Below are 21,542 nucleotides of genomic sequence, written 5' to 3' on the forward strand. Positions count from 1 at the left end.
CGAGATTCTGGGACCGAGCTGTCTTCGCAACCAGTCGAGTGGAGGGTTGGCCAGTTCAGATCGCGCACTCGTCGGCTCCAGACGTCTCCTGCACTTGCCAGTGCTGAAAGGCCAGAGGCGACATAGACTCCCCAATCGATCGCGCGTTCTGCCAGTCACTTAAGAGTCCCCGAAGATCAGCACGTGCTAAGTAAGTGCCGCACGGCAGGTGAACTTTAATTGAGTTGTCGAGGAACTCTAATGAGTGGTACTTTCTCAACAAGTGAATCAGATGCAATCGAGAGTATCTAAGTGCTGCTAGGGGCGGGCACTACCCACTTTCGCGCGGGCCGCTCACAATTGACAATCGCCTTAAACAAGAAAATATCTCGCTTTCCAATTGCGCTTAATTTATTAATTTATGGACGCTTTTTTTTCTATTCGCGCAATCGAACTAATTTCCTTAAATTGACTCGGGAAAATTGTTTTTGCTGATTAATCAGCCCTTTGCACCGCGTTTAATAAGTTCTACAATATTGTATGTAATATAGTATTAATTATCACACACTTAAGCGTGATAAATGGTGCCACAACTATCTGTAGTAATATTTTTAATGGTTTATTAATGAGGTATTCCCAAGATATTAAGATACATTCATTTCCATTTAACTAAGTGCAACAAATTAGTCTAACAGAGCAAGCAAACAGACTTTTATGGAAATATGAATTATAAATAAATATGAATATACTTTTTAAGATGATCTAAGGACGTGCGGATTATAAGTTATGATGGTGGTCTGACTTTTATAGCTGCTTTGATAGATAAAGCACAGCAAACAAATGGGCATGTCAACGGTTCTTGTGCCTGAATGCTTTAATTGACGGACTCTAAATTATAGACCCCAATTCAAACGAAAGATATGAGGCCAGCGCAAAGTGTCGTTTACTGATTGCTTACTTTGTTCTTAGGTTTTATTGCTATAGCGATCATATAGATACATAACTACAAGAAGACACAATGGTGAAAAAGGAGGAATCTCGGCTTCCTCAGGCTGGTGACTTCCAGCCAAAGCAAGGATCGGTCCTTGGCGAAGGCACCACCAAAAAGTACAGCTACTTGGATCTGGTGAGTAGTGATTGTACCTGCTTCTGTGTGAGCATGCCCTACATCCCTTTTTTCTCGGCTACATAGTTCAGATACTCCACTGCGTGTGAGCGCTGCCTGTTCGTATTCAGTCTGCTGGTGGCCACAGGTGCGTCAGTGTTCATCCCCTACTTCATGATCATCTATGGAGAATTCACATCGCTGCTCGTGGACCGCACGGTGGGCGTGGGCACATCCTCGCCCTCCTTTGCCCTCACATTGTTTGGAGGCGGCAAGCAATTGTAAGTCAATTTAATGGAGGAGATATCCAGGATAGCTTAGTAATGCCATATTTCCTGCAGAACAAACGCCAGTGAGGAGGAGAACAAACAGGCCATCATCGATGACGCCACAGCCTTTGGAATTGGCAGTCTTGTGGGCTCCGTAGCCATGTTCCTGCTCATCACAACCGCCATCGACCTGGCCAACAGGATCGCCCTCAACCAGATCGATCGCATCCGAAAGCTCTTCCTGGAGGCCATGCTGCGACAGGATATAGCCTGGTACGACACCAGTTCGGGCTCCAACTTCGCCAGTAAAATGACAGAGTGAGTTTCTACAGATACATTAAACCCGCAGGTGTTACTTGATCCAAATAATTATAATACCATTATTATAATTAACCAGAAGTTATATCACTAGAATATTCATCAGCAAACTACAAACCCACTCACATTAGCATTCTGATTTATTATAATCAACATGCTTTATAATGATGGGGCTAGTTTGTGATTACACAACTAAAAACGTAAGAAGTTTTTTAGGATGCACTTGAGATTATTAAAATAATTCATTATTTATTTTTTCATTATAATTTTTATAATGTGTCCTTGGTTTTTTTTTACCCCTTTCAGAGACCTGGACAAAGTCAAGGAGGGCATTGGCGAGAAGGTGGTGATTGTGACCTTCCTGATCATGACCTTTGTGATTGGAATTGTGTCCGCCTTCGTCTACGGCTGGAAGCTCACCCTGGTCGTCCTCAGTTGTGTGCCCTTCATCATCGCAGCCACCAGTGTAGTGGCCCGACTCCAAGGATCACTGGCGGAGAAGGAACTGAAGTCCTACTCCGATGCCGCCAACGTGGCCGAGGAGGTCTTCAGCGGTATTCGCACCGTGTTCGCCTTCAGTGGTCAGGACAAGGAGAAAGATCGCTTTGCAAAGCTACTTATTCCGGCAGAGAACACTGGACGCAAGAAGGGTCTCTACTCGGGCCTGGGGAACGCTCTGTCCTGGCTGATCATCTACCTCTGCATGGCCCTTGCCCTCTGGTACGGAGTCACTCTTATCCTGGATGAGCGCGATCTCCCCGACCGCGTCTACACCCCAGCCGTTTTGGTTATCGTCCTTTTTGCTGTGATCATGGGTGCCCAGAATCTGGGATTCGCCTCTCCCCATGTGGAGGCCATAGCCGTGGCCACGGCTGCTGGACAGACCCTGTTGAACATCATCGATCGTCCGTCGCAGGTGGACCCCATGGACGAGAAGGGAAGCAGGCCGGAAAAAACGACTGGACACATTCGCTTCGAGGGCATCCGCTTCCGCTACCCCGCCCGACCAGATGTGGAGATCCTCAAGGGTCTCACCGTCGATGTGCTTCCGGGTCAGACGGTGGCCTTCGTGGGCGCTTCTGGGTGCGGCAAGAGCACCCTCATCCAGCTGGTGCAGCGGTTCTACGACCCCGAGGCGGGCAGCGTCAAACTGGACGGACGGGATCTGCGCACCCTGAACGTGGGCTGGCTGCGCTCGCAGATCGGAGTGGTGGGCCAGGAACCGGTTCTCTTCGCCACCACCATTGGCGAGAACATCCGATACGGAAGACCATCGGCCTCCCAGGCGGACATCGAGAAGGCGGCGCGAGCGGCCAACTGCCACGACTTCATCACTCGCCTGCCCAAGGGCTACGACACCCAGGTGGGCGAGAAGGGGGCCCAGATCTCCGGTGGCCAGAAGCAGCGCATTGCCATTGCCCGGGCACTGGTGCGGCAGCCGCAGGTGCTGCTCCTGGACGAGGCCACATCCGCCCTGGACCCCACCTCCGAGAAGCGGGTGCAGAGTGCCCTGGAGCTGGCCAGCCAGGGACCCACCACCCTGGTCGTGGCCCATCGCCTGTCCACCATCACCAACGCCGACAAGATCGTCTTCCTCAAGGACGGCGTGGTGGCGGAGCAGGGCACCCACGAGGAGCTGATGGAACGGAGGGGCCTTTACTGCGATCTGGTAAAGATCACCCAGCGGAAGGAGGCCACCGAGGCGGATGAGGGGGCGGTGGTCGGGCGACCTCTGCAGAAGTCGCAGAACCTGTCCGACGAGGAGAGCGACTACGACGAGGAGGATGAGGAGGAGGACGAGGAGCCCGAGCTGCACACTTCGGCCAGCTCCAGGGACAGCGGGTTCAGAGCCAGCACGCGACGCAAGCGTAAGTACCAGAAGTCAGAAACAGAATACACTTCAGAAGTCAAGTATAAATACCAGTAGTCGCCAGCCAGAACAGATCATAAATTCTGCACTATGGTTTTGGCAAGGCGGCGGAATGATGGTGGCAGAGAAAATCTGTGTCCCATGGCCTACACACGACTCTTCTGCTGGCAAGCACTGATCTATACCATGGCTAAAATTTCGTATTGGTTGCACTCAATTGATAAGAAAGTTAACTTCACGTTCTTTACCCTAATTAAAAACATTTAATACCATTTATTTTAAAAACAAGCTCATAAAGTAAAGATTTAATAATTTGTATTCAAATCTTTCCTATGAATTTCAAAGTTATATGCCTTTCTTCGAATACACCTTAAAACACGTTCTATAGCAACGCTTTTAGTAACACAACGGAACCCATTCTTTTTACAGGTCGTTCGCAGCGTCGCAGCAAGAAGAAGAAGCAGAAGGAAGTGGTTTCCAAAGTGTCCTTTGCACAGCTAATGAAACTGAACTCCCCGGAATGGCGGTTCATCGTCGTGGGCTGCATTGCCTCCGTGATGCATGGCGCCACCTTCCCGCTCTGGGGTCTCTTCTTCGGTGACTTTTTCGGAATCCTGTCGGACGGTGACGATGATGTGGTGCGATCCGAGGTCCTGAAAATATCCATGATCTTCGTTGGCATTGGCCTTCTGGCCGGATTGGGAAACATGCTCCAGACCTACATGTTCACGACGGCTGGTGTAAAAATGACGACGCGGCTGCGAAAACAGGCCTTTGGAACGATCGTGGGCCAGGATATAGCGTACTTCGATGACGAGCGGAACTCGGTGGGAGCCCTGTGCTCACGACTGGCTAGCGATTGCTCCAACGTTCAGGGGGTAAGTTCAAGATATATTGTAGCATACTTTTAGACACCTTAAAAGGGATTTGATAAAACTATTGCGTTATATTCCCATATTTATGCAATTATATAACCATTTGTTTATACTTGTAGGCCACTGGAGCTCGTGTGGGAACCATGCTACAGGCTGTGGCCACTCTTGTGGTCGGAATGGTCGTCGGATTCGTCTTCTCCTGGCAGCAAACTCTCCTCACCCTGGTCACCCTCCCATTGGTATGTTTGTCCGTCTACTTGGAGGGTCGCTTCATCATGAAGAGCGCCCAGAAGGCCAAGGCGTCCATCGAGGAGGCTTCACAAGTAGCCGTCGAAGCTATCACCAATATCCGAACGGTGAATGGTCTGTGCCTGGAGCGTCAGGTCTTGGACCAGTACATCCAGCAGATCGATCGTGTGGATGTCGCCTGCAAGCGCAAGGTTCGCTTCCGTGGTGTGGTGTTTGCTCTCGGACAGGCGGCTCCTTTCCTGGCCTACGGTATCTCCATGTACTACGGTGGAATTCTGGTGGCAGAGGACCGAATGGACTACGAGGATATCATCAAGGTGGCCGAGGCGCTGATTTTCGGTTCCTGGATGTTGGGACAGGCCTTGGCCTATGCCCCGAATGTGAATGATGCCATTCTATCCGCCGGACGCCTGATGGATCTCTTCAAGCGCACCTCCACGCAGCCCAATCCGCCCCAGAGTCCGTACAACACGGTGGAGGTGAGTCCACACTTAAAGGATTTCTATCTCTTGGTATTCATATGATTTAATCCACTTGCCTTTTCAGAAATCCGAGGGCGACATTGTCTACGAGAATGTGGGCTTCGAGTATCCCACGAGGAAGGGCACCCCCATCCTGCAGGGCCTAAATCTCACCATCAAGAAGTCGACGACGGTGGCTCTGGTGGGTCCCTCCGGCTCGGGAAAGTCCACCTGTGTGCAGCTGCTGCTCCGCTACTACGATCCTGTTTCGGGATCCGTGAATCTGACCGGAGTGCCCAGCACGGACTTCCCGCTGGATACCCTGCGCTCCAAGCTGGGCCTGGTTTCCCAGGAACCCGTGCTCTTCGACCGCACCATTGCCGAGAACATAGCCTATGGCAACAACTTCCGCGACGATGTGTCCATGCAGGAGATCATCGAGGCTGCCAAGAAGTCCAACATCCACAACTTCATAAGTGCCCTGCCCCAGGGCTACGACACCCGGCTGGGCAAGACCTCGCAGCTCTCCGGGGGCCAGAAGCAGCGCATCGCCATCGCCCGCGCGCTGGTCAGGAACCCCAAGATCCTCATCCTGGACGAGGCCACCTCGGCGCTGGACCTGGAGAGCGAGAAGGTGGTGCAGCAGGCGCTGGATGAGGCGCGATCCGGGCGCACCTGTCTGACGATAGCCCATCGCCTGACCACCGTGCGCAATGCGGATCTCATCTGCGTGCTCAAGCGCGGCGTGGTGGTGGAGCACGGCACCCACGACGAGCTGATGGCTCTGAACAAGATCTACGCCAACCTCTACCTGATGCAACAGGTGGCGGGCTAACTCAGCGAACTGGAGTGATAACCATTAGGCTTTAATTTACTAATAGTAAATTACTATTTACATTAGGCTTACAAAACGTGTTAAAGTATTACGAAAAAATAGTATAGACCAAGAAATAAAGTTTATTGTATCAATCCCAAGGACTTAAGGTCGATATCTTGCTTCTGGAATGGTCTCTTCTGGCCCCTTTCCGCTTTGCTGACTTGGACTTGGACTTGTTTAGAATGGTTAAAAATCAGGGTGTGCATAACGGGATTAAAAAAGGGGGTTTTGGGTTGGTCCTCTAAGGGTTGGTCTCTAAGACCAATCTTTCGGCTGCAGTTCTGTTTAGTTTTTAACTATTGCGTACACCCAGAAACAAATCAAGTTCTTCTTGCTAGAATCAACTATTTGCAGTGTCAATACATCGCCAAGCGAGTATCCCGATCTCGGGAACAAAATACAGCAGAGCCCATTATAAATCTAGAGATGTTTGTATTTCAAACAAGTACTATCTATTATTGATGTAAAAAAGTTGGAGGCATATTTTAAGGACGAATAATTCTTAAAGCAGTATACATGTATTGCGAGCTGAGATTGGTACTGGTGGTAGGAGAAACTATAATTGGAACCTGAAAAAGGATAATAGAGATATGATATTACGACTTACCAGTCACGGTAACTAACACCGACTATTATATGTGCCTTATATGCTAAGCACCACCCAGAAAAAAAAACTTGGAAATTTTATAATTGTGCTTAAAATATTAAGCATGAAATGGAAAGCTCGTACTTGATATTAGGGGCTTACTTTTCAGTTACCTCAATGTTTGTAAAGTCGAGGTCCAAACAGCGTAGGACCTCTTACCTGCCATTTCCAGCCGCCTTGGCACTGTGCTTTTAGGTGTCCACGGAAAGTTTTCAGTTTCGCCCAATCATTTTGCCTACAGATATGATGGAATCTTACGCATAAACAAGCCGATTGAATGAATTTGGATTGGGGAATTCGCTGGGAAACGTGAGAATCGAATCGTCGAGATAAGTATCGGTTTTCCCACGCGATACAGATACAGATTTCTTCTCGGTCAGTCCCCCGATCTAAGTAGCCGAGCGTATTGCCGAATCGATAATCGTTCTACTCTTAGCTAGAGCTCGTGTGAAGCTCTTTTTGGGTTATTACAGGAAAGTGCCAGGGATCAGTATGGCCCATGCGGTGAAAAGGCAGTCCCGATTAGTTATACGGCGGGCTTTATGACCGCCCGAGACCCGAGATTCTGGAACCGAGCTGTCGTCGGAACCAGTCGAGCGGATGGTTGTCCAGTTCAGATCGCGCACTCGTCGGCCTCAGACGTCTCCAGGTCATCGCTGTGCTGAAAGACCAGCAAGCTATATAGATTCCGATCGCGAGTTCTATCAGTAATTTAAGAGTTCCCAAAAGATCAGCACGTGCTATGTAAGTGCCATGTAGCAAGTGAGCTTTAATTGAGTTGTTGAGGATCTGTAATGAGTGATACTTTCTCAACAAGTGCATCTGATGGAATCGAAAGCTGTCCAAGTGCTGCTGAGGAGCAGGCATTATCCACTTCCTTGGGTCTTGGATGCAAGCAGTTCCAATTAACAATCGCAAAAAATGATAAAATATCTCGCTTTCTAATTGCGGCTAATTTATTAATTTATGGACGTTTGTTTCTGATCGTGCAATCTAAAATTCACTGGGGAATACTGTTTTTTATTATTATTAATCCCTTTTCTTGGCGTTTAATAATTTCTACAATATTTGGGTTAATACCTAGAGATAATAGTCTTAATATTTTCGGTATATAATTCACAAACACCAATAATAGAAAATGGGTTCAGTTTCTTAAAATACGTTTACAACTCCATGGAAAACTACAGCTAATACAAAAACTTCCAAAAGAAAACGCTAAAGTCGCCTCGACTATCAGATACCCGCTAATCAGCAAAGAGTGCGAGGGAGATGGAGATATGCATGCAGCAAAGCTGTTTTTTCTCTGCACAAAAATTTCTAGAATCTTCGAGGTTATTTTCATTTTTCTTGGTTTTAAAGTGTCATATAAGGACGGACAGACCGACAAAAAGCGATAGCTACTCAGACTCGGCTAGTGATCCTGATCAAGAATATAATTATTTGAAGTGGTCGAAACAGCTTTCTTATATCTGTTCTATCTAATATTTCCTTTAACTCCACGAGGAACTACCATAATAAAAGTTACCACTTGGCAACAATACTTAAAGCAGTTAATATAAAATTACTAACTCAACAAACAACTGCTCTTATTACCCCTACACCAAGAGAAACCATAATCAACTGCCCTTTATTATCCCAACATAGAACAGAAACCTTCCACTCAGATAACCCAATCAACGCCTTCGCAGACCCAACAAACGAAAATGTAAACAAAATTGCCACTACACATTAGTGAAATAGACCCGCTTTGTCACCCCAGACGAGCTGAAACCCTTAATCGCCATTGCTCTACCTTCCAGACTTTTAGTCGGCATGTTAATAAATAAATACATTTTTTTGGCAATCTCTTTAGTAACTTTCCTAAGATAATTTTTTTACAATTTTGAATAGACTTACTTTTATAGCTGATTTGGTAGATAAGGCACAGTAAACAAATGGTTCTTGTGGCTAAATGCTTTAATTGACGGACTCTAAATATAAGACCCAAATCTTTGTAAAACTAAGGTATCAGGGCAGCGAAAAGTTTTGGTAACTGTTTCTATGCTTCATTCACTGATAAAAGAAAAAAAATCGAATGCCTTCATATTCAAATTAAATACTTTTTCATACATTTGGGGTCCTACTTACTTTTAATATGATAAATTTTATTTATTTACGAGGTTTTTTGTTTTATTTTTATATTATTTGAAGTGTTCTTACTTGGATTCAAAAATTGTTCTTATTTGTATCGTATTTTGTATTAAACATTATGTTTTAACACCCGATCTTGTGTTTAACATGCAGATACTATTATTATATATTTTATCAGAGAATAAAAAATCACAATGGGAAAAAAGGAGGACTCCCACCTGCCACACGCTGGTGACTTCCAGGCAAAGGAAGGACCAGTCCTTAGCGAAGGCACAACCAGAAAGTACAGATACCTTGATCTAGTGAGTTTTGACTAAGTCCGCTTCTGTGTAAGGATGTTCTACATCCCTTTTTTTCTCGGCTACATAGTTCAGATACTCAACTGCAAGCGAGCGCTGCCTGTTCGTCTTCAGTCTGCTGGTGGCCACCGGAGCGTCCGTTTTCATTCCCTTCTTCCTGATCATCTACGGGGAATTCACATCGCTGCTTGTGGACCGCACTGTGGGCGTGGGCACATCCTCTCCCTCCTACGTACTCACAATGTTTGGAGGCGGAAAGCAGTTGTAAGTCCTTAAAACGGAGTGGATATCCGGGATAGCTTAGTAATGCCATATTTCCTGCAGAACAAACGCCAGTGAGGAGGAGAACAAACAGGCCATCATCGATGACGCCACAGCCTTTGGAGTTGGAAGTCTTGTGGGCTCCGTAGTCATGTTCCTGCTCATCACAATCGCCATCGACCTGGCCAACAGGATCGCGCTCAACCAGATCGGTCGCATCCGAAAGCTCTTCCTGGAGGCCATGCTGCGACAGGACATCGCCTGGTACGACACCAGTTCGGGCTCCAACTTCGCCAGCAAAATGACAGAGTGAGTTTCCCACAGATACGTTCAACTTCCAGGTGTTACTTGATCCAAATATTTGTGATACTATTATTATAATTAATCAGAAAACGTGGCAGTGCTACTTATTCATATTCATTTATTCACTGCAATACAATACAAACAAATTAGCATTTTGATTTATTGCAACCAACATGCTATATAATGAGTTTGACTATGCTTTTGATTACACAACTGAAATTGCTAGCAGTTTTTTGGGAAGGCACTCGAGAATATCTAAAATAATAAACATTTCAGTTCCATGATAGTGTCCCAATAAAGTTTAAAAATCAATAGATGTGAGACTTAGGATTGTGTGCATGTCATAACGTCCAAATGGGCGATTTCTCATATTATTTTATAATAATACATTTTAAGGCTAGTTAAATGTCGTGGCTTGCTCCTAAACTTTGGTATCTAGTCGATAATAATAAATGATAATAAGGTGAAAAATTATTAAAATGATTTTCAACTGTCTGCAGAGAATACGGACAGAATCATAGAAAGTTTTTTTAAGGATTAAAGATTTTTGATGCACGTTGTTCAAGGTTCACTCATAAGCTGACTAGAATTTTCTTGTTTCCCAAATATAAAAAAAATGTAGTAGGACAAAATTGACTTAAAAAGGTACTTCTCTTATGGGTATTCTCATATACTCTGTAAGTATTTTAAAACAGTTTTATAGTAAACAACAACACCTTAAAAACAAGAAAGGAAGTTAACTTCGGCAAGACGAAGTTTGTATACTTTTGCAGTTATAAAAATAATCAATAATTTTATTAAATTGAATTCGAAATTCTTAAAAATATAAAAATTTATATTCCCAATATTATAAGACAATATGTAAAAAAGCCCCAAAGCTGTTATTTGTTTCACATTAATTCCCACCAATTACCCGATCGTTCCTATGGCAGCTATATGATATAGTCGTCCGATTTTGATAAAATTTAATTCGAAATTCAAAACCAAATAAAAAATGCTATTTCCAAGCGTATGAGGTTATAAGTTTAAAAAACACCGAAGATATAATTTTTCAATTTAATTTTTTTTTTTATTTTACCACTAATTTTCCGATTGTTACTATGGGAGCTATATGATATAGACGTCCGATTTTAATAAAATTAAATTCGAAATTCAGAACTAATTTAAAAATGTTATATCCAAGCTTAGAAATTTATGTGTTAAAAAACACGAAAGATATAATTTTTTTTAATTTTTTCCCCGATAGTTCCTATGTGTGCTATAAGATATAGTTTTCCGTAGAAACGGACGGACAGACGGACGGACAGACGGACGGATAGATGGACGGACAGACTGACATGGCTAGATCGACTCGTCTTGTGACGCTGATCAAGAATATATATACCTTGTGGGGTCGGAAACGTCTCCTTCACTGCGTTGCAAACTTCCCTCTGCAAGGGTATAATGATAATTTTTAGTGGGCGGTATGACACTCCAAAAAGTGTCTTAACGCCAACGGGCGTTCTGGACTTTATGACCGGCACACAAACATTTTCGTTAACACTTTTATTCCAAACTCATTTTAATGGTGTATAGTGTTGTACATTCTTCGGTCTTTTTAAAAGTATTTCGTTTTTATTTCGACTCCTAAAAACAGAGACCTGGACAAACTCAAGGAGGGCATTGGTGAGAAGGTGGTGATTGTAACCTTCCTGGAAATGACCTTTGTATTTGGAATTGTGTTTGCCTTCGTCTATGGATGGAAGCTCACCCTAGTCGTCCTTAGTTGTGTTCCCTTCATCGTCGCAGCCATGAGTATGGTGGCCCGACTCCAAGGAACGCTGGCGGAGAAGGAACTGAAGTCCTACTCCGATGCAGCCAACGTGGCCGAGGAGGTCTTCAGCGGGATTCGCACCGTGTTCGCATTCAGTGGTCAGGATAAGGAGAAAGATCGCTTTGCTAAGCTACTTATTCCGGCAGAGAACACTGGACGCAAGAAGGGTCTCTACTCGGGCATGGGAAACTCCCTCTCCTGGCTGATCATCTACCTCTGCAACGCGCTGGCCATTTGGTATGGAGTGATTCTCATCCTTGAAGAACGTGATCTCCCTGATCGCGTCTACACCCCAGCCGTTTTGGTTATCGTCCTCTTCACCGTCATAGTGGGAGCCCAGAATCTCGGCTTCGCGTCTCTCCATGTGGAAGCCATAGCCGTGGCTACGGCAGCTGGACAGTCCCTGTTCAACATCATCGATCGTCCGTCGCAGGTGGATCCCATGGACGAGATGGGAAGCAGGCCGGAAAAAACGACAGGACACATTCGCTTCGAGGGCATCCGCTTCCGCTACCCCGCCCGACCAGATGTGGAGATCCTCAAGGGTCTCACCGTCGATGTGCTCCCGGGTCAGACGGTGGCCTTCGTGGGCGCTTCTGGGTGCGGCAAGAGCACCCTCATCCAGCTGGTGCAGCGGTTCTACGACCCCGAGGCGGGCAGTGTCAAACTGGACGGACGGGATCTGCGCACCCTGAACGTGGGCTGGCTGCGCTCGCAGATCGGAGTGGTGGGCCAGGAACCGGTTCTCTTCGCCACCACCATTGGCGAGAACATCCGATACGGAAGACCATTGGCCTCCCAGGCGGACATCGAGAAGGCGGCGCGAGCGGCCAACTGCCACGACTTCATCACTCGCCTGCCCAAGGGCTACGACACCCAGGTGGGCGAGAAGGGGGCCCAGATCTCCGGTGGCCAGAAGCAGCGCATTGCCATTGCCCGGGCACTGGTGCGGCAGCCGCAGGTGCTGCTCCTGGACGAGGCCACCTCCGCCCTGGACCCCACCTCCGAGAAGCGGGTGCAGAGTGCCCTGGAGCTGGCTAGCCAGGGACCCACCACTCTGGTCGTGGCCCATCGCCTGTCCACCATCACCAACGCCGACAAGATCGTCTTCCTCAAGGACGGCGTGGTGGCGGAGCAGGGCACCCACGAGGAGCTGATGGAACGGAGGGGCCTTTACTGCGATCTGGTAAAGATCACCCAGCGGAAGGAGGCCACCGAGGCGGATGAGGGGGCGGTGGTCGGGCGACCTCTGCAGAAGTCGCAGAACCTGTCCGACGAGGAGAGCGACTACGACGAGGAGGATGAGGAGGAGGACGATGAGCCCGAGCTGCACCCTTCGGCCAGCTCCAGGGACAGCGGGTTCAGAGCCAGCACGCGCCGCAAGCGTAAGTACCAGATGTCAGATACAAAATCCATATTATACTGATATCATACGAAATCATTGATTAGAATTCTCCAGGATTCATAAATATAATCATTATTGTATACACTATATAATGCTGTGCTATTCAACACGTTTATTAGGACAATAATTTAATCAAATTCCTTAAAAAAAAAATAATACCAAAGTTATCCCAAAGATCACTTAAAATCTCTAAAATTAAACCTACGATTTTTTAATAATTGCATTAAATAACGCATTGGAACCGATTCCTATTACAGGTCGCTCGCGGCGTTGCAGCATTAAAAAGAAGGAAAAGGAAGTGGTGCCCAAGGTGTCCTTTACACAACTGATGAAACTGAACTCGCCGGAATGGCGTTACATGGTGGTGGGCGGCATCGCCTCCGTGATGCATGGCGCCAACTTCCCGCTTTGGGGTCTCTTCTTCGGTGACTTCTTCGGAATCCTGTCGGACGGTGACGATGATGTGGTGCGATCCGAGGTGCTAAGAATCGCTATCATCTTCGTTGGGATTGGCTTGATGGCCGGATTGGGAAACATGCTCCAGACCTACATGTTCACAGCGGCTGGTGTTAAGATGACAACGCGGCTGCGAAAACAGGCCTTTGGAACGATCGTGGGGCAGGATATAGCGTACTTCGATGACGAGCGGAACTCGGTGGGGGCCCTTTGCTCACGACTGGCTAGTGATTGCTCCAACGTTCAGGGGGTAAGCTGACATGGAAAGTCGTGTTTTCATTCTATATAAATATTGTAGCATACTTTTAGATACTTTATCTAAGGATTTAAAATAACACTAGAATGCAACACCTTATGTGTCTAACAGCGGCTTTTACGTTTTTCCAGGCGACTGGAGCTCGTGTTGGCACCATGCTACAGGCTGTGGCCACTCTTGTGGTCGGAATGGTTATTGGTTTCGTCTTCTCCTGGCAACAGACGCTGCTCACCCTGGTCACCATTCCATTGGTCTGCTTGTCCGTCTACCTGGAGGGTCGCTTCATCATGAAGAGCGCCCAGAAGGCCAAGGAATACATCGAGGAGGCTTCCCAGGTAGCCGTCGAAGCTATAACCAATATCCGAACGGTGAATGGTCTCTGCCTGGAGCGTCAGGTCTTGGACCAGTACATCCAGCAGATCGATCGTGTGGATGTCGCCTGCAAGCGCAAGGTTCGCTTCCGAGGCCTGGTTTTTGCCCTAGGACAGGCGGCTCCCTACCTGGCCTATGGCATCTCCATGTACTATGGTGGCATTCTGGTGGCTGACGATAGAATGAACTACGAAGATATGATCAAGGTGGCCGAGGCGCTGATTTTCGGTTCCTGGATGCTGGGACAGGCCTTGGCCTATGCCCCGAATGTGAATGATGCCATTCTTTCCGCCGGACGCCTGATGGATCTCTTCAAGCGCACCTCCACGCAGCCCAATCCGCCCCAGAGTCCATACAACACGGTGGAGGTGAGTCCAGACTTAAAGGATTTCTACCTCTTGATATTCATACGTCTTAATTCGCTTACCTTTCCAGAAATCCGAGGGCGACATTGTCTACGAGAATGTGGGCTTCGAGTATCCCACGAGGAAGGGCACCCCCATCCTGCAGGGCCTAAATCTCACCATCAAGAAGTCGACGACGGTGGCTCTGGTGGGTCCCTCCGGCTCGGGAAAGTCCACCTGTGTGCAGCTGCTGCTCCGCTACTACGATCCTGTTTCGGGATCCGTGAATCTGACCGGAGTGCCCAGCACGGACTTCCCGCTGGATACCCTGCGCTCCAAGCTGGGCCTGGTTTCCCAGGAACCCGTGCTCTTCGACCGCACCATTGCCGAGAACATAGCCTATGGCAACAACTTCCGCGACGATGTGTCCATGCAGGAGATCATCGAGGCTGCCAAGAAGTCCAACATCCACAACTTCATAAGTGCCCTGCCCCAGGGCTACGACACCCGGCTGGGCAAGACCTCGCAGCTCTCCGGGGGCCAGAAGCAGCGCATCGCCATCGCCCGCGCGCTGGTCAGGAACCCCAAGATCCTCATCCTGGACGAGGCCACCTCGGCGCTGGACCTGGAGAGCGAGAAGGTGGTGCAGCAGGCGCTGGATGAGGCGCGATCCGGGCGCACCTGTCTGACGATAGCCCATCGCCTGACCACCGTGCGCAATGCGGATCTCATCTGCGTGCTCAAGCGCGGCGTGGTGGTGGAGCACGGCACCCACGACGAGCTGATGGCTCTGAACAAGATCTACGCCAACCTCTACCTGATGCAACAGGTGGCGGGCTAACTCAGCGAACTGGAGTGATAACCATTAGGCTTTAATTTAGTATATACATTAGGCTAATAGAACGTGTTATAGTAATACGAAGAAATAGAATAAATAGGCCAAGAACTACAGTCGACTGTCTACGAGGGGGCCGGGGTTGGCCAGGGCGTTGCGTCTCTCCTGGATGGCGAAGGTGAGCTTACGGAACGGGCCCAACGGCAAGCCCAGGGACTTGAGGTCAGACTCCGTGAGGAGCATTAGTGTTTCCAGGTCGATCTCCTGCTTCTGGAATCTGCCATGGAAGAGAAAAATCACTAAGAGTTCAACAGAGATTTAGAGATCCTCATAGGATTACTCACACTGGCATGTATTCTTCCAGCGCCCAAACGGCCAGAAACCTTTGCAAGGCACTACCGGCGGCCTCCCGATCGTCGTCGTCATCGTCGCTGTATATATCATGGCCACCGCCCTCGGAATCCGTATCATCCGACAGGTTCAGGTACAGGCGGCCCTTTCCACCGCCATTCCTTGGCTTTGGGGGATTGCTGCCCGCGTTCCGCATCGTGGATGTGGAACTGGTGTCCGTGTGCAGTTGCAGCTGACTCAGGGCAGCGGTCACGGAGCGCCGGAAGGCTATGCTGCCCAACATGGTGGGTCTGTCGAACAGTCCCACGGGTCTCTGGAGGGTCACCTCCTCGCTCAGTTCCTGGCTAAGCTGGCCGTCGCCCAGGATATCCGGTTGGGAGAAAGAACGCGCCAAGGCCGTGCTGTAGCCACTGCGGTTGTCATTGTGATCCGGCTCATCGGCCTCCATGCACTCGAAGATATCGGTGATCTTTCCCCGCTTGCCGATGCTCTCCTCGTTCGAGCTGAAGGTGCCCACGTACATCACTTCGGAGTCGCGCTGTAAGCCCGTCAGCGAGGTAATGGTCCGCTTGCCATCCGGCTCCAGCTCGCGCACCTTGAAGCCTCCATCCGAGTCGCCGGAAAGCTTCGAGTGTGGACACGTGCTGCTGTGCTGCTTCTGCAGCTGCGATGGTCTCTTCTGGACTGTTCCCGCTCGGCTGGCTATGGTGGAGCCTCCGCTGCTGCTGCTTCCACTGCCCACCAGATCGCTGAACTTCGTGGGCCCCGGCTGAGGAGGCGGATCCCTGGGCGGCTTGTTCAGGTTGCCCTGGCTGGACCAGATCTTCTGCTTGAGGGTGGACAGCATGTTGCCGGACTTGCTGGTTCCGCTGGGCGGACTGCGGTCGGAGTAATCGGTGTCCTGGCGCTGCTGCTGCTGACGCTTCATGTACTCCCGCACACGCTTCTCGCAGTTCTTCTCGGCCAGCTCCTTCAGGGCCTTGGACTTCTTTCTGAAAATTACAAAATTAGTTAGTAAATCAGTTTAACAGCCCTGAATATAACTAATTGTTATTAAGTATCGCCTAGGCTTACTTTTCAGTTGCCTCAAAGTTTGTGAAGGCCACATCCAGATAGCGCAGGATCTCGTCCCTGCCATTAATAGCCGCCAGATCCTTGGCACTGTGCTTGTCGATGTCCAAGGCATAGATGTTGACTCCGAATTTGACCAGAAAGTCAACGCAGTGCAAGTGGCCTTTGGCCGAGGCCAAGTGCAGGGCTGTATTACCAAACTGATCGCATTTGTCGGGGTCACCACTGTCATACATACAGAAAAGCTCAATCAGTAAAGGTGGACCCTAAAAAGACCGAAACCTACCCCCTGCCACACAGCAGACGCAGTGCATCCAAGCGGCCCTCGAAGGCTGCCCACATGACCGGCGTCATGGAGTCACTGTCCTTGGCATTCGTGTCCTTGCGCGTGACTGCAGCCAGCACATCCAACAGCCCATCTTTGGCGGCCCTGAAAAGAAAGAGATCCACAGGGTTAATTAGTCTTGTGCATTCCGTGGGCGATAAGATAGAGCCAAATTAATGGCATGTACTCACTTGTGAAACCGATCCGAAGACATTCTCGTCGGTGTTATCTTTCAATCAGGTTGGAGATGGAAATTCTGAAACCGATCTGAAGGGAATCGAAGACCGTATGAATAGGCTTTTCATAATATTTCCCAATCTTTCCCATCCCACATCTGAGATACATACACATATAGGTCACATAACCCAACTTGGAAACTCAGACACATTAACACACATTCCTTGTTGGCTAGAACAGAGAACAGTAAAGATGCCCTTAGAGAAGCTGTCCCCTGAGCTGGGTAAGATGAAAATCTCAGACCACCCAGCCGAAGGAATCAAGTTCAATGTTCTGGATACATCTTCGGGTTGCAACAGCCTATTGGAGGTTTCAGGAGTTAGGAAACAACCGATGAAGCAGAAGTTTCTGCTCCGAAGACCTCGTGTCCACTGTCTGTATGGACAAACTCGTGCTGATGGATTAGATTGGGTTCACAAAAATGTTACTATCGAGAAGGATGCGGAGGAATCCAACTGGGTGAACATTACGGGTAGGAATAAGGTTTCTGGCAACGCGTATGACGTTAAGGGCCTGCTAAGCGAGTGCGAAAGTATTTCCGAAGTGGTGTCCATTGACTTAAAGAAGGTTAAGGAGGCATATCAGGAAAAGCTTTATCAGATCCCCAAAGCTTCTAGGTCAAATGCATATGACTTTACAAGCATGATAAGTGAATGCGAAAAACTGGAGAAGGCTCTTCAATATGAAGGCGCACATCCTCCGACCCAGAACGCCGACGAAGTGAATGTCGATGAGCTGTCCTGCTACCTAGAAAATATGGCCAACATACCCAAGAAGCTGTCGGCCATGGCCGAAATGATGTATACCTAAGGTTCAAAATGGGGATGGTGACTTATTAGGTTTCCAAGAATAAACGAAGCTTGCATATTTTGTAATTTTGGGAGTCAAACTAATTATTTTTAGGAAGTGATTCGGGGAAAATGTGTTTATTTTTTTTTATTTTGTTGTTTTCTAACTTCTAAATTTGATATTCTCAAGCATTTCTACATTATTTCTGAGAGGTCTACATAGTACTTATCTAAGATATTACCTCTCAAATAGATAATATATTGTAGATCGTCAATCTTTTTCGGTAGTGAATGCTTTATCTTTTTGAAAGTTGTATATGAGTTAAATGGTGTTCATTTTGATATACTTTTTTCACATTATATTTTTGCTTATGTCGACCGTGGTTAGGCAATTAAATTGGGCTCGAAGATGGCTCAAATTACCCCTTAAGCAGATTTCGTTTTGCCCTTTTCCAGCCAACTGCTACCAACGTTCACACGTTGTGGACTAATAATCCGAAGACGAAAAAGAAAAGTGTAGCCGAGGCCGAAGAATCACAGGCCCACACTCACGCACACAGAAATCATTACCCATGTACTGCACACGACGGAGTTTGGCTTACATATCTAGCAAGCAACTACCAAGTTCAGTCAACCTTGCTGGCTGGCTTTTGAATTGCCCAAAAACAACCGAAATCGAGGCAGTCAACCATTTACCACGGATACACACACTCACTTCCAGTTTGCCGACCCGGTTCAAGACCGCTTTTCCAGTGCAGGATTGGGATTTTCCCACCGCGGCAGCCTGACACTTTTCTTTTTAGCCAACCGAACCGAAAGTTTCTTCTGCGATCGCCAGAATATGCACGTATGTACCAGTTACCCGGAAGCACTTTCTACCGCTCCGACTGCATGTTGTTGAATGAAATTGTTAACTTGGCTCAAACTCCGGCGCTCACATTACGCACAGTGGGCGTATAGCGGGAGTACTTTTCACCAACTTAGATGAATAAAATATTGTGAAAAATAAATAAATAAAATAAACAATTAATAAAATATTTATTAACATTTAATGCTATAAGCATTCTTGAAACAGTAATTAGAGAACAGTTTTAAAAAAAAAAATTTTTTGATTTAGCTCCTATATAGTAACCATGACCTTATTGTTTTCATACATTTTTAAAACCATAAAGTAACGTATTTATAAAAAATTTAAATCATAAATTTTTAAAATTTGAATAGGAGTGATTTTTGGGACCACTGTGGCTCTCTCTCTCGCGATAGGGCATTGCCAGCCTGAAATAGTATCGCCCACAACCACTCGAGAGCAGTGCAGCCCTGGTCGACTCGTGCAGCCCTGGTCCGAATGCCCGTCAGAAAAAAACAAGTGAAAAAGCGAGATAAATCACATTTTAAAGTTGCACCAAATTAATGTTAGACAATCGTCGTGAGCACGGGTGAACTGAAAATGTGAATGAAAACAGCCAGTGCAAGAGACGAGCGCGATTCGGTGGCACTTAATGCTGCAGTTGCAACCTGCACATGTATGTGTATACGCGTGAGTGTGCGTTTGCGTAGGAGGCACCAAAATAACAACAGCAATCGCAGTGGCAACAAAGAATCGGAATCGGAATCGTACTCGTACTCGTACTCGGAATCGCAAGGGCCACTACCATATGCCAGTCCGCGGAGAGGGAATCGCAGTGCCAATGCATAGTCAGTAAATCCCCAAGGAGCCATAGGACCAAACCTCACATCCACGCCCCCCACCCGAAAAATCACAAGTTCCAGCAGCTAGCAAGCCAGCCAGCCAGCCCGCCCCTCAGCCCCACAGCCACAGCGAAACTGGAAGCCAGCGCGTGCTCCTGCTAGGGAGCCAGCAACTGCAGGTGGAGCCGGCGGAGTAGCTCGGGCCTGGTGCACCCAGCACACGCACCCACTATGGGCAATTGCCTGAAATGCTTCCAGTCTGCCGCCGAACAATCGATGCCAACGAACGCCGCGTCCCCCAACTCACACAATTCCAATTCCAACGCCTGCCAGACGACCACCAGCCTTGCAAATTGCTACGAATCGGTGGGCACTAATCCCAATGCCAACGAGCGCTGCGCCCTAGGTGGGTATTCCATAGCCAGTGGATAATTATCCAAAGTCTAAGAACCCTCTCTCGTTTCGCCCGCCCGCTCTAGAAACCGATGAACTGCTCTCCAGCCGAACTCCACTCAAGCCAGCAAAAGCAAACAATTGTGATACTAAGCGTAATAGTTTTAAGTCTTTAGGTTTGCTTAATGGCAGTGCGCCCACCATGAGCGATATCATAACAACTGGTGAGTCAGCGCAGCGGTCGTGCATTGTTACAGTACTCATTAAGTTTTGTATAATCAAATAGCCGTCAAGGAATCCATGGAGGTGTCGCAACAGACGCTGAACCAACTGTTCGATGTGTACAAAGATCCGGACGACGAGGACATGATACTGACGGACGGCATCGAGCGACTGTGCAATGACCTCAACTATCAGCCCGATGAGTTCGCCATACTCGTCCTGGCCTGGTGCCTGGATGCCTCGCAGATGTGCCGCTTCACCAAGGCGGAGTTCATCGAGGGGCTGCACAAGATGCGGGCGGACACAATAGCCAGCATCCGGGTGCGGCTGGAGCAGACGATCGAGATGCTCAAGGCGGACGCCGAGATGTTCAAGCAGTTGTACCGCTTCACCTTCCGGTATGATGATCCCACTGTACTGCAGCACCGAATATAACGATGATCTCACATTTCAGCTTTGGCCTGGAGCCCGACCAGCGCGTCCTCTCCCTCGAGATGGCCATCGACCTGTGGAAACTAGTGTTCACTGTACAAACACCTGATCTCTTCTCCAACTGGATACACTTCCTCGAAAAGCACCCGAATATACGCCGCATACCGAAGGATACATGGAACATGTACCTCAATTTTACGGAACAATGTGATATACAAAATTACGACGATACCGAAGCGTGGCCCAGTCTCTTCGACGACTTTGTGGACTACGAGAAGAACCGGGCCCTGGTGTCGTCGGGCATCCACGACGATGACAACAACAACGACGATCCCCTGCAGAGCCACGTGAAGGCCGAGGATCCGGGTCTCGTGTCATAGTGCAAGCCTGCAGTCTCTTCAGGGCCAAGCAACGTTCAACTCGCCAATAGAAATTAAAGAATGTACATTTTCACCTTCACTGACGACTCGCTCTCTCTCTCGCTGCTGCTTAAGTTCCCCCTAGAAAGCAAAGAAGAAAACCCTTAAAACACCCGTGGCCACTGAAAACAAACGATGCGGTGCTGGCGCTGCTTGAGGACGGACTCCAACTGCCATCATCAGCCAGCTCTTGTTATTGAGACTGGACAACATTCTGGCCGGAGCAACAACGGACGCATTTGTTTATGTAATTAAAGACTTATCGACAAGAATTTCGGAAAAGCTCAATCATTGGAAACAACCACATGTGTATATAACTAAATGACTTGAAGGCGGAGCAGAAGGCAGACCGTATAATACTTAGCAACTAATTGATGTATTATTTTAAACAAGATTGCAACCTTTTATGGCACTTAACTATTTAAATGCATACAATTACATACTTAACTGTAAGTAGTGGATGTGAATTAAATAAAAGCAACTAAAATAGTA

At 47.9% G+C, this 21,542-nt stretch overlaps 5 protein-coding genes across 8 annotated transcripts; 4 read left to right on the forward strand and 1 right to left on the reverse strand.

The window, feature by feature from the left end:
• The first annotated feature begins 68 nt into the window (after positions 1 to 68).
• On the forward strand, positions 69 to 6,097 carry LOC108030274 (multidrug resistance protein homolog 49). Its single transcript, XM_017103100.3, has 8 exons — positions 69 to 190; positions 949 to 1,105; positions 1,172 to 1,365; positions 1,426 to 1,671; positions 1,978 to 3,539; positions 3,971 to 4,419; positions 4,536 to 5,144; positions 5,212 to 6,097. The coding sequence occupies exons 2-8, from the start codon at positions 998 to 1,000 to the stop codon at positions 5,959 to 5,961; spliced, it is 3,918 nt and encodes a 1,305-aa protein (XP_016958589.2). The 5' UTR covers positions 69 to 190; positions 949 to 997; the 3' UTR covers positions 5,962 to 6,097.
• Positions 6,098 to 7,285: 1,188 nt separating this feature from the next.
• On the forward strand, positions 7,286 to 15,239 carry LOC108030253 (multidrug resistance protein homolog 49). Its single transcript, XM_017103072.3, has 8 exons — positions 7,286 to 7,393; positions 8,958 to 9,081; positions 9,149 to 9,342; positions 9,403 to 9,648; positions 11,279 to 12,840; positions 13,118 to 13,566; positions 13,704 to 14,312; positions 14,380 to 15,239. Exons 2-8 carry the CDS (start codon positions 8,974 to 8,976, stop codon positions 15,127 to 15,129), a joined length of 3,918 nt encoding a protein of 1,305 aa, XP_016958561.2. The 5' UTR covers positions 7,286 to 7,393; positions 8,958 to 8,973; the 3' UTR covers positions 15,130 to 15,239.
• LOC108030254 (pre-mRNA splicing regulator USH1G) lies at positions 15,203 to 18,799 on the reverse strand. 3 transcript variants are annotated; one of them, XM_017103074.3, is made up of 6 exons: positions 18,611 to 18,799; positions 17,062 to 17,137; positions 16,832 to 16,975; positions 16,549 to 16,770; positions 15,468 to 16,466; positions 15,203 to 15,400 (listed from the first exon to the last, which is right to left on the reverse strand). In XM_017103074.3, exons 2-6 carry the CDS (start codon positions 17,082 to 17,084, stop codon positions 15,235 to 15,237), a joined length of 1,554 nt encoding a protein of 517 aa, XP_016958563.1. In that variant the 5' UTR covers positions 17,085 to 17,137; positions 18,611 to 18,799; the 3' UTR covers positions 15,203 to 15,234. The 3 variants fall into 3 exon arrangements, with proteins under 3 accessions (XP_016958563.1, XP_050743278.1, XP_043947935.1); XM_050887321.1 differs by having other exon boundaries at positions 18,605 to 18,799; XM_044092000.2 differs by lacking the exon at positions 17,062 to 17,137.
• LOC108030255 (uncharacterized) lies at positions 17,174 to 17,982 on the forward strand. Its single transcript, XM_017103075.3, has one exon. It carries the CDS (start codon positions 17,300 to 17,302, stop codon positions 17,915 to 17,917), a length of 618 nt encoding a protein of 205 aa, XP_016958564.1. The 5' UTR covers positions 17,174 to 17,299; the 3' UTR covers positions 17,918 to 17,982.
• Positions 18,800 to 19,199: 400 nt separating the features above from the next.
• LOC108030420 (DCN1-like protein 3) lies at positions 19,200 to 21,542 on the forward strand. 2 transcript variants are annotated; one of them, XM_017103307.3, is made up of 5 exons: positions 19,200 to 19,432; positions 19,483 to 19,990; positions 20,064 to 20,201; positions 20,264 to 20,597; positions 20,654 to 21,542. In XM_017103307.3, the coding sequence occupies exons 2-5, from the start codon at positions 19,816 to 19,818 to the stop codon at positions 21,009 to 21,011; spliced, it is 1,005 nt and encodes a 334-aa protein (XP_016958796.1). In that variant the 5' UTR covers positions 19,200 to 19,432; positions 19,483 to 19,815; the 3' UTR covers positions 21,012 to 21,542. The 2 variants fall into 2 exon arrangements, with proteins under 2 accessions (XP_016958796.1, XP_050743696.1); XM_050887739.1 differs by having other exon boundaries at positions 19,200 to 19,418.

This window comes from Drosophila biarmipes, chromosome 2R, assembly GCF_025231255.1.
Source record: "Drosophila biarmipes strain raj3 chromosome 2R, RU_DBia_V1.1, whole genome shotgun sequence".
Taxonomy (NCBI): domain Eukaryota; kingdom Metazoa; phylum Arthropoda; class Insecta; order Diptera; family Drosophilidae; genus Drosophila; species Drosophila biarmipes.